Source organism: Magallana gigas, chromosome 10, assembly GCF_963853765.1.
Source record: "Magallana gigas chromosome 10, xbMagGiga1.1, whole genome shotgun sequence".
Lineage (NCBI taxonomy): Eukaryota > Metazoa > Mollusca > Bivalvia > Ostreida > Ostreidae > Magallana > Magallana gigas.
In genome coordinates, this window is record NC_088862.1 from 7,644,876 (window position 1) to 7,657,132 (window position 12,257).

Sequence of the window (12,257 nt, forward strand, 5' to 3'; positions counted from 1 at the left end):
GGTTTTTGTTTTGTGAGGGAATTTGCTACACGATAGAATTTACTTGCATTGACTATTGTATACTAGTATATCTTTTAACACCATTTGCATATAATCATTATCTCAGTTTGAATATCACTGATAAAATAAAACAACTGTATCAATTTAATACGGAAAAATAAACTGTGTTGAATAAAACATTGATGGCCATTCCGTATGCCTTTAAAGTCCCTAAAATATTCTACCTTCCAAATTAAGTTGTGAACAATATACAATAAAAAACTCAAAACTTTCAGTGAGCAACAATTAATGGGTGAACGCTGAACGAAGGACCAAACTAAACAGCGATGGCCGTTCCGTGTACATGTACATGTTCAGTCCCTGAAACATTCTACTAGCCCAATTGAGCTGTGAGCAGCAATGAACGAACTTTTAATTTCTGTAAGCACACTGTTTGAACCCTGAACAGAATTTGATGAGCGCTTGGTAAGTGAACGGTAAGCGAATGAACACCGTGAACTAATAAGCGCAAAGTGAGCCTCTAACGCACAGTGAATGCAAGATGAAGCATTTGTTCGGAGTTATTCCGGATCCATCTCTAGGTTGAAACTAAACAAGAGTTGATAAAATATTGAGTTTTGTTCACAGAATTCAAAAACAATATGCTTTCATTAAAACTTCGGTCCTGTCCAGGTTTATCAATGGTTGAAAACCCTTAGCAGACGTTTAAGTTATAAAAGCATATACTCAAGGCACAGGCACGTAGCATCGTTTTTGAAAGTGGAGGGAGAGGGGAGACTCACCCCAAAAATATTGAAAGAAAAAGAAAATAACAACAAACTTTCCAAAAAAAATTATCAAAATCCTAATCCGGGGGGGGGGGGAGCATATTTTACCTATAACTACAATTTCACAATTTCACAATTTCACTTTAACTTTTTTTTACTTTCATTACAATTTCTTGCATAGTCACAAAAAGTGAAGGGGGGGGGGGGGGGGGGGGGGGGCTCCCCGATGGATGCAGCACCGTGCGTGAGGCATACTAGTATTGATATAAGGCAAATTCAATGTTCCTATTTTGACTTTATCTTGGGTAAAATGTGATTTTTAAAAGATACACTTTCAAATGAGCACTACAAATGAGCACCACTTTTACACACGCTCAACTAAACACCATTTATATATTTATATGCAAGTCTAATTAAAATGCCTCTGGATATAATCAAGATTATCTATTTTTTGTTCATATCAGACTGTGAATCGTGTACCAATTTAAGCATACTCAAGTCATATCAATATTAAGCAAAGTTTCCAATTAATTTTAAAATGACAAATTAAATTTACACCTCCAAATGAACACCTGCTATACACACGTTCAACTGATCACCATTCACACACAGTCCTAATACAACACCTCAAATACACACTCACAACTGGAACACTTCAACGTCAAATCTATTCACCATCAATGAAATTATTAAAATTGCATGAATTTTAAAACTTATATAGCTCAATAATCCACTGCTAAAGCTCCACACAACTCACAAAAAGTCCGGAGAAATATTATTTTTACAGTGTATATGCAAATTCATGTAACCATTTAAGGTGGAAGGCTACATCGTCACAACATGTCTGACTTCCGTTCGAAACGCCATTGTGTTCCGGATTGATAACATTATGTCGTGGTACAAAATAGCTATACACCGATTAATTGAACTCTTCTAACTAAGGAGATGAGATAGGAATGAATCACCAAAACGCTTAGAAAATATGTCAATTTTCTTTCTGTTTAAAGCTTTTAACTAACATTGATTATCAGCTGTTTTGTACGGAAAACGTGAAATCTAAATAATATACCGTTTCCCTGCTCTGCTGCTATTGGCAATACATTTTTGTCATGTCATCTGCAACAGACGATCATACATATGTGGCGGATTATCGATATAGGTAAGCAGATGTCAAATTTTCATTTAAACTTTATATGTATGATGAATATAAAACGAAAGTACCGTAGTACTTACGATCTCTTGAATTGATCCTAATTAACTTCCCAAATTAAAAAAAAACATTTGCAGTAAAAGACTTTCACTGAAACTTTGACATTAAACTAATGTATTTTGATTAAAATAGATACAACTAGGTAGCAATAGCAGTGGAAGCCCGGATTTGCAAGCCAAATGAGGGAAAGACAGAATTCTGAAAAGGAGCATGTTTTTCATTTCCACACATGCATGTGTATCACTATCGACATCTAATGTATGTATTAATATGCATATGGTTGTTGTTTATAATTGCTATTGTATATAAAAAAGTAAAAGGCAATTTATACTATAATTTTAAACTACTAATATTTTGTTCTGAAGAGTTAAATATATATAATGCATTCATCAATAATATAATTTTTCAGCTGCAAACATTATCATAAGCACAACTTATCTTATATCTACCTATTTAGCATATACTTGTTCCTTTTTTAATTTTTCTTCGAGATTTTTATTAATTAAAAAATTGATCCCAAGATATTTGAGACCATGTAAAATAAAGAAAGACAACTCTTAAACAGGATCTTTTATACCAAGATTTTTGCAATAATTAAGTATTTCCTTTACTTTTTCAATTTCATTCAATTTCTTTTCTTCATCCCATTCACCAACGAATATTGTTTATATTTTCAGGTTTTTGTGGGATTTTGTCCAGCAGTTTGCCTTAAAAGAATTTTTTTATATTTTAGTTTCAGATTTATGTGGATTCCAATAAAAATCATACAAACTTCATTCATGATTTTTTTGTTTTTCATTTCTAAACTTAATAACATTTCACTTTCATAAGAATTTTAAAACAGAAATGTTTAAAAATTTGATAAATAAGGGGTTATCTGGAACCAGACTGATATTTTAAAAATTCTCTAGAAAATAGTGTATTGTATTTTGAGGTCTATTATTGTTGAATACTGTGCCTAGTATTGGTAACAAATGCATGCAACAAAAATCTCCTACACTTTTTTGGTGTAGAGATCCACCTTAAACAGATAAATATCGCTGTCTAAAATTACATATGGGAATGTGTTATCCTCTCCAATAGATCAATGACAAATTGTTTGTTCTTGTCATGCATGTTCTTTGTTATTTGATAGATGCATCATCCAATATTTAATATCTTTAAAACATAAAATTTAGAATTTTTCGCTAATTTTATCAAATAATGGTTGTTGCCTAAACAAAGATGAAGCAATTCTTGAGTAGATGATTGGTACAAAAGAAAAATACTTAACAGTTTTCGTAACATTATGCATACCGTATACGGAACACTTATGGAGTTGGCTATTCTGTATGGTGTTCCGATGGGGCCACTTCGACCTTCGCACTTTCGGCTTTAGGGCGAAGATGCGAGAGTGCGAAGTTGCGACGGTGCAACGGCGAAGGAGCGAAAGTGCGAGGATGTGACGGCAAAGCGCGAAGATGCGACGACGAAAGTGCGAAGTTGCGAAGGCAAAGAAGTTTGCACTATCGCCTTCGCATCTTCGCGCTTTCGCCTTCTTCTTTTTATAAATGTGAAGCTCTCTATCGTTGAAAGACAATTTTAGCTGTATAAAATGACAATCTGAGACATAGACGAACTTTTTTTAGAATTTATTTTCAACAACCTGCGCAGATCCATAACTTTTTCGAGGGGGGGGGGGTCGAGGGATAATTGAATTGGTCCAGGTGAGACTTCCGATGCTTATTTTGGAATTTTATTATATTTAATTAATAAAATTGAATTATCCGGGGGGGATGGGATCCGGACCCCCTCCCCCTTTACTGTGTAGTTTTTAATATTGAATTTACCGGGGGACCCCTCTTCCCCTCTAGATCCATACATGAGCAAGGAATGAAATTAGAATGTAACTGTGTTTGATCCACGGTAAACAGACAGCTGGTGACAGGGGTCTGGAAGTGCATATGTATACATTATGGCGGACATTACATTTATGTGGAGTTTATAATGATTAAGCATTGCCAGCACTGGTAAACATATATGTCACGTGTACACATTAAAATATGCATCAAATTCTATGCAATGGACCGAGACTTTCTGAGTGCAATAAAAAAAAGCAAAGGCGAAAGTGCGAAGAAGACAAGAATGCGAAGTTGCGAAGGCGCGATAGTAGTATCGCTCCTTTGCCTTCGCACCTTCGTACTTTTGCCATCGCATCTTCGCGCTTCGCCGTCGCATTTTCGCACTTTCGCTCATTCACCGTCGCACCTTCGCCTTCGCACTCTCGCATCTTCGCCCTATAGGCAAAAGTGGTACCTCACTACAGCTACACTTTAAATGTTTTGTTTAAGTGTTTATATCGTTCGATTGGGTTGTATATCGTTGTAGGTCAGTGGTTAAAGTATTGGGTTTCTGAACCGCAGATCATGAGTTCAAACCCGCCTGGAGCTTTTGCATTCAGTTTATTTTTTATCCAAAATTGCACATTATTTGCCTATTTGACTTAAATACTTCTTATCCATTATGATATTTATCATAATCATGTAATTTTCTGCTGATTTGAGAAAATATTTCACGGTGTAGTGAGCCACCTTATTAAATTCCACTTGTTAACAGCATTGGGTACAAATGATTTTTTAAATACAGCGAATTGTCGTCAGCAAATGGTCTACACATTGAAAACATATAAACAGCCACATCATTGATATCTATTAAAAATAAAGTGGTCCTAACACTGATCCTTGGGGTACATCAACAGATTATTCTGATTTACTTCATGAAAGCGCCTTATAAATCACTTTCTGTGATACTAGAAAAACACGTAAGAAGATCACCAGATAATCCATAGTTTGGTAACTTGAATAATAGGCCGCTACGCCATACTCTTTCAAATGCTATTGACAGATCACAAAAAATCATGCATGAAAATTTACCTTCATCAATATTTTGAGCAATGCTATGATACGTGTCTAATAGTTGATGAACAGTGGAATGACTGGGTAAAAATTCGGTTTGATATTGATAAAATAGATTGTTTGGATAAAAATAGTTGTACAAATGACTTTTTACCGAATTTTTACCCAGTCATTCCACTGTTCATCAACTATTAGACACGTATCATAGCATTGCTCAAAATTGTTTAAAATTAATTCATTCTATAATCTTACTAACTCACGACAACAGAGATACCGGTGTCTATGAATAGAAACCAAAGAATGTAAGATTACAGTTATCATTTGCATGGTCTGATAATTTCGGAAGTTTTCCCCAGCTTGTATTTTAACAATGATATACCGGTATGTTAAAACCTTCTGATTTGTTTCTTTCATTTCCGGATTTTAGCAAAAATATGGGCTTTAGATTTAATAAATAAATTGGTCATACCTATGACAAGGTATATCAATTTGACTTCACAAATTACGAAAACAAAGTAACACTTACAAATGAGCCTTCTTTTACACACGTTCAACTAAACACCATTCACATAGTCCCAATTCAATTCCTCAAAATTACATTCACGAAATAACATTTTCATTACAAATCGATTCACGATCTCAGAAATTTGATGATTGTCTGATTGTTTGTCCACACGGTATACAGACCCCTTGAAACATTGCATTTTCCCATATGATCATCATCTGTGAGCAACGTTAGACAAGCAAACGGTGTCTGAACGCTGGACAAAATTTGATGAGCGGTTGGATCACGCAGAAGGGCGAGCTGAGTGGAAACACGAGCGAAATTTTGAAATACTAGTAATTAACAGTTAGTTGATAAATTTGACAATTTGATAGGATCGGGACGAAACACATTGCATAGATATATACATATAATAAGCACAAACATTGCAATAACTCTCAATTTGACATATACCTGCCCATAGTGAAAGATAAAGATATACATAAAGCACAGAGAAATTCACCTTATTGGAGCTCCACCTCTGCCCCGGCCGGGGCTTGAACTAACGACCTCTGGAACCCATTCTCCTAGCAGTGAGCGGCCACCGCGCTTACCATTTCATTTACTTACGAAAAAAAATTCCTAATTTTTTATGCATAAATATAATATCACACATGTGTTGTGAGTTCTGTGTAACTGTGTTCACACGAGTGGGTGACAGTCTGGTACCTTTACAAAAGCAAGCAGGAATGCTTTTTACGGGCTGACAGCTTGTGTATTAAATCCAGGAAGGTGTTATGTTTGTTGTGCATTTCCAATGTTTACTATCAAGTGCTATTTAAACACAAGCAGGCATGTTCACGAAGGTGTACAAAGTGCATGTATGTCTTCGGATACGTCTTACAGTGTAGTCTCAAGTCTGTTTCTCGAAGCTCTCCTAAGTTTAGGAACCGACATAATTTTGTCCTAACTTTAGGACATCACTTACTTTAAAATTTCCTAAAACCATCCCTATGTTGTAAAATCACGTGTTTTTTTTTATATTAGGACTTTAAATGTTAGTTTTACGTAATTTAGTGCAATGAATGTATACATTAGATTATAAATACGTCATAAAATGATAATTTGAAATAAAAAAAAATTATGAATTAAGTCCCGTGGGTCTAGATACTTGGGGTGGGGGATTATAAGGGGGGGGGGGTCTGTCCTCAAGCACCTGTCGTTACATGCCGGTGTGTTCCCCGAACGGCTACTCGCCAATTAGGCAATTAGACAAATTATGGGACCCTCTGATGGGGCATAGTTATAGAGTATGTCTATATTAACCTGGATTGTACAAGAGCTGATTATTTATTATCACATTCATCATACGTTGGATTTATTTTATTTCACTGTAACAGGTTAAGAGGAATAGACATTTTCTTAAACTAAGGTATTCCTTTCCATGTTAAGTGCTTTAAGTGTAGTATACGATAAAAGATTGGATATTTGATTATTTAAACCACTCTAAACCAAAGAAATCCGATTAAAATTGTTTTACAGGTATTGTAGTGCACGTTTACATTGAATTAGTTTCGGTTTAACGTGGTCTTCGTACTGAAAGAAGATGGGGAATAAGATGGCGCAAATGCCCATTCGGTTTAGTAGTGAAATACAATTTTGAATTTATTTTCCCCCAATAAAATCTATTCAAATATATTATAATACAACTTTGCAAAAGCAAAATTTCCAACTATAGTCAGTTTTTAATATATTTAACAAAAAATAAGAAAAAAAAATATTGTCGGAAATTTTGGTGGTATCGAACCCGTAACATTAAAACCCTAGATATATAAGGTTAGCTTATTCCAGGGACTGACTGAGCCATTTCAGACACAACAAAGGCGGCTTTAGAAATATTATGTGTGACTTAGGCCACGAACTACCGGACTTGTATTATTTTTTCAAGACGTTCAATTGTTAGGATACAAAATGATATTTTTAATGTATAGTGGGTCATCTCTCCACGTTTTTGTTGATTGAAATTGGTTTGTTTTCCAATAGACCTTAATTAGATTATGAGAAAAATATGGAGCACAGACCCACTCTATGAAAGAAAATGCCTTGAAGTTCTAAAAAATGACAGTATTTGCAGGTTTTGATACGTGTACGCCTGTTTGAGTCAACATATTCCAAGTATTGAACATACCTACAGGTTAAAAATCAATGATTCGTTAAATATATATTGTTTCAAATGATTTTTAAAAAACCCATCAGATTTACTGATACTTTAATTTTTCAGTAGCCTGTCCGACCACGTATGGGCATTTTACACGCCTTATCCACCCATCTTCTTAGACAAATTTCTAATACAAACATGTATACATGTATAGCCATAGATAATGAAAATACATTTTCCGTAATTGTTAGATGCGTTGCCTAGTAGGTCTTTTTGATTTTGTGGTCGCTGGATCGAATCCACCAAGTAGCAAATTATTTTTTTTACATGAAAATAATAGAGAGATTAAGAACGATGTATCTTATCTTCTGATTTTTTAAGAATTATCTTGACTGTTTAGTTCAGTCCGAGTATAAGCATACCCAATATAAACAGTATGCATGTACTCAATTTACACTTTGATCCATTGATTTTTTTTAACTTATCACGGTTCAAAATATCAATAAACATTATACACAGAGTTTCCCGACTTTGTGATAAATCAGTTGTTACAGTTACCATTATAAAACCAGTATCTAGGTTTCGAAAATCATATTGCGACGACAGCTAGGTACCTGAAGCTATTTTTAGTAACAGGTACTTTCCGTCAAACACAGGTGTAGGCGAAATAATGGGAGAAGGCGCTATACCTCTTTATTATTCAAATTAAACATTGATGTCTTTTACACATATTCTACTCAACATTTTACATACCCACTATCAATATAACACCTCAATCACAAAACTATGTACATTCTTCCCGTAAAATGAACTATAATTACTGTATGACGATATCTATTTTGACCATGATATAATATTTATATAAGGCAGCAATACCGCTATTTATGACCAGCTTAGCTTCCAATGCATGCCTGTAATAATGATGAATGTGTTTACAAAGAATATACATGTATTCGCATGCAAATTGTATAACATGTATAATATTTATACTTGTATGTTGTAAGTACATTTACATGGTTTACATGTTGGTTTTCATGCACGTGTCCCCTGGCTGCATGTTTCTTTTATCATTAGCTGCTCATTTATGATATTCAATGCACTTCTTTAGATTATTGAAAGTCAGTCAATCCATCAGTCTGTGAGAGAGAGAGAGAGAGAGAGAGAGAGAGAGAGAGAGATATCCTTTACAATAAGTTCCAACAAAGATTACAAAAATGAATATTTATTAAACGTATAAGAATTCATTACTTATTGTACAACTTGAAATTCCTTGCACAGACAATTATACAAATATTGTAAAAATGACTAAATGACATAAAAATCAATGATTAGACTATTTTGAATTTTTCGTAACATTAATGTCATTACATAATTGTAACAACTTATATATCATAAAATTTTATAATATACACATTTTATACCTATAATGAAAATAGGCACTTCAGATTGTAAAACTGAATACATTACATATTTCGGCTAACTTTATAAACATGTACATGTATAAGTGTAGTACACGTATTGATTCCTAAAAAAGAGACACATTATGTGCAGTCTCTTTCACTACATTGATAACTTGTACATGTATGCCATAGCTTTGTAAAGCAGCAAAGGGTAAAATACAGTTTCTTTGTTAAAAAGGAAAAGACTAAAGACATGTGCAAGATCACTTACATGTAAATAATTCAATCATATAAATCTTTTTATCAATTTCATAGATATATATATATATATATCTATGATATCTATATATAAAGATTCTTGATATATATATATATATATATATATATATATATATATATATATATATATATATATATATATATATATATATATATATATATATATAATTATATATATATAAATATATATTTATTTATCAAGAATCTTTATAAAATATTTAGTTTGCTATGATCTATTTTAAGATACATGTATACAAATTTTAATTTCAATAGACGTGTTTATTTGAAGAAAAAAACCCCCAAAAATGCATGTACGGTACGTACAAGCCCTGAACAAGAAAAGAAAGTCATACTTTTTAGTGGCATAATCACCAAGACCAAAACTATCTTATATACTTGAGTTCAAGTATGATTCTGCATGCAATATTGAATTCAATAAACTATACAAAATACAATTAATTGAAATAATAAGATTTATGTGCTTTGAATCTAAAATCAATTGATAAATGCCAAAGTTCAATTTCATAATAATTGTTACACTGGATTGCAATTAGAAGTTTGACAAAGCATTTTCATTTTCAATTGTACTGTATTCATTTTGATCATATTACATAAATGTACATATGCAGATAAGTACACTAAATCATAACAAGAAGAAACTCATATATACATTCAAGCAAAGCAAATAAATGTTGCAATTTAAATGATGTAAAATTAATGAAAACATTTAGGCCTTCAGTTCAAGTCTTGTATTGTTTCCTTTTTTGTGATGTTATCATATTTCTAACAGCATGCTTTATCTTGGACCAGTCATGTTTTGAAAGTATTGGTTCTTTGGCAATTGCATTTAAACAGGCTAATCGACCAGGTGTTTGTCCAGATTTGAAATATTCAGAAAACTGGCGCTCAATGGCATTCTTCTCACTACTTAACCAATGATGCCGTCCTCCATTGCTGCTAGTACCTTAAATATGAAATCAAAGTATGAGTATTTCAAAGACAAAATTTCATATTTAATATGTCTGTCCATCTGTCTGTCTGTAATGTGTTGTAACAGAAAAAGAAGAAATATGACGGTCCAGACCAGGATTCAAACCCATGACACCTGAATCTATTCAACTGAAACATCTATCCACAGGCATTCAAATTCTAGTCTGGTCTGTCATCTCTTTTTCTGTTACATTTGAACAGGACTGACTGTCACATTCCATCCCCTATAAATTGATCTTCACTCTAGAAGATAAACCTAGGTTATTTCTCTGGTAAGAGTTCACCTGTCAGTTCCAGGGGTTGGTCACGGCATCAAATGTAAATGAAAATATAACAGACCAGACCAGGCTTTGAACCAGGGACCCCTGAATCTCTAGTTAGGCGCTCAGCCAAACTGAGCTATCTGGCCACCAGCAAACAAACCAGTCTGACAGTCATAATGTTATGTAATAGATGCATATCAACAAAACGGTCTAATATTTTGGAAATGGTTCTCCAAAACCATGTAAAGTTATGTGTAATTAAGACAATTGATAAATGAAGATAAAAAATTGATATTTCTCAAAATTTACCTTTCTTTTGAGTGCCTTTTCTCTTTTTTAATGATATACAAGGGTCAGAGAATTCATAAACATCTTCATCCAACTCTTCATCCTCCATTTCAACATCATCATCATCATCATCATCATCATCATCAGACTTGTACTCGTCATCTTCTTGGATATCAACTTCAGCTACAAATTTTGACAATATGTATATTGATAAATTTTTGTCACTAGTAGAGAACTGTTTTTGTCTCTCATTACACTAATTGTTTTATTACTAACAGAGGTGTATATATTAGTGATGTCACAAGTAGTCCTGTACTCGACTATCACTTAGACATACAGATGATGGACTAAATTTTTCTTAGTCGATTACTTGTTTATAAGTAAAATCATGATGCCAAACATCTGAAACCAATGTCATAAAGCAAGGTTGTGTTCAATTTTCAAAGTGTAGAGCAGGAAAATGAAAATACAAGTGCATTTGATTAGTCTGTGTTACCATTTTATTTTCTAACGCTGTCATTTTGATGTAATTTACTAGTAAATAGTGGCGATTATATATCCTGAGTTGGCAAATTAAATGGATAATGTGCATGCATGTATTCAAGAGATTTACATGTGTATTTCTTCTGATGTAATCAATTTAGTTCATTACAGAAATAAATTTATGTTTGTTCAAGTTTACATTTTAAAAAATCAAAAATTACTTGACTATTGCTCGACCAAAGACCCAAATTAATCGGGTAAGCTCTCTGAGTAAAATTGACATCCCTGGTATATCTGTATTTGTGAACACATGAAATTATTACCTGCATTATCAAACTCGATCTCATCGAAATCCTTGTTTTTGTACTTGGCAATCTCACCAGTGTTGATTAAGTGTAGAACTTTGGCAACTTTGGCCAACTCAAGTGTAGAGTCTGGTAAACGATAAAATTCTCTATGGATTCTTATGTCGTGTCCCATGAATTTTGCAAGAATATCTTGGTTGGATTCGCTGAGTTCCAACACCTGACACATTGTTGCCAGGTGTTTTCTCAATTTGGTGGAAGTCAAGAGCTTGGGACATTTAGCACCACAGTTTACTGAACATTTTCTTAAACAGTCTGATCCTCTAATCGGTTTTGAATTTCTAGGTTTAATGAAAATGAACTCAGAGTCTATTTTCAAAGCCTTTCTAGCTTTCAGTAGAATTGTCACTAAATCTTTCAAAGTGCTTGTGAGAAGAATTGGTACTTTTGATCCTCTTTTTCCCTTGATTTCAATTCTTGTGTGGCTCTTTACATAGCTCATTTTCGAATTTGGACAAAGATTTTTCAATCTCCTTGTTCAAGGGTTTGTTGGTCAGTCCTTCGTTGTACTGGTTGATTGTTATACGAGCAGCCTCACCGCTTCTCTTTCTGTTAAATAATATGATCTGAGCCAAACAGACTTCCGCGAGCTCCGAGTATTTGGTTTCATCGACTCCATTCTTCAAACTTTCTTTCAGGGATGCAGCACTTGTACAGAGGTAGCTATTTAAAAGAA

The 12,257-nt window shown here is 33.5% G+C and overlaps 2 protein-coding genes and 1 long non-coding RNA gene across 3 annotated transcripts in view; 2 read left to right on the top strand and 1 right to left on the bottom strand.

The window, feature by feature from the left end:
* Positions 1-12,257, top strand: part of LOC136272537 (uncharacterized) — a 103,433-nt gene that overhangs the window by 70,961 nt on the left and 20,215 nt on the right. The gene's annotated exons all lie outside the window — the stretch shown is intronic.
* LOC136272523 (uncharacterized) lies at positions 1,556-3,016 on the top strand. The gene is made up of 3 exons (XR_010710528.1): positions 1,556-1,926; positions 2,110-2,235; positions 2,655-3,016. It is a non-coding gene; the product is annotated as an uncharacterized lncRNA (long non-coding RNA).
* On the bottom strand, positions 9,408-12,024 carry LOC136272137 (uncharacterized). Its single transcript, XM_066073215.1, has 3 exons — positions 11,540-12,024; positions 10,755-10,916; positions 9,408-10,156 (listed from the first exon to the last, which is right to left on the bottom strand). The coding sequence occupies exons 1-3, from the start codon at positions 12,021-12,023 to the stop codon at positions 9,933-9,935; spliced, it is 870 nt and encodes a 289-aa protein (XP_065929287.1). The 5' UTR covers position 12,024; the 3' UTR covers positions 9,408-9,932.

Bases quoted from the DNA above. Each gene is read 5' to 3' on its own strand.
- LOC136272137 (XM_066073215.1), bottom strand. From the start codon at position 12,023: ATGAGCTATGTAAAGAGCCACACAAGAATTGAAATCAAGGGAAAAAGA. The intron at 10,917-11,539 runs GTAATAATTTCA...CAAAATTTGTAG, and splicing joins GATCGAGTTTGATAATGCAG to CTGAAGTTGATATCCAAGAA. The intron at 10,157-10,754 runs GTAAATTTTGAG...TTCATATTTAAG, and splicing joins AAAAGGCACTCAAAAGAAAG to GTACTAGCAGCAATGGAGGA.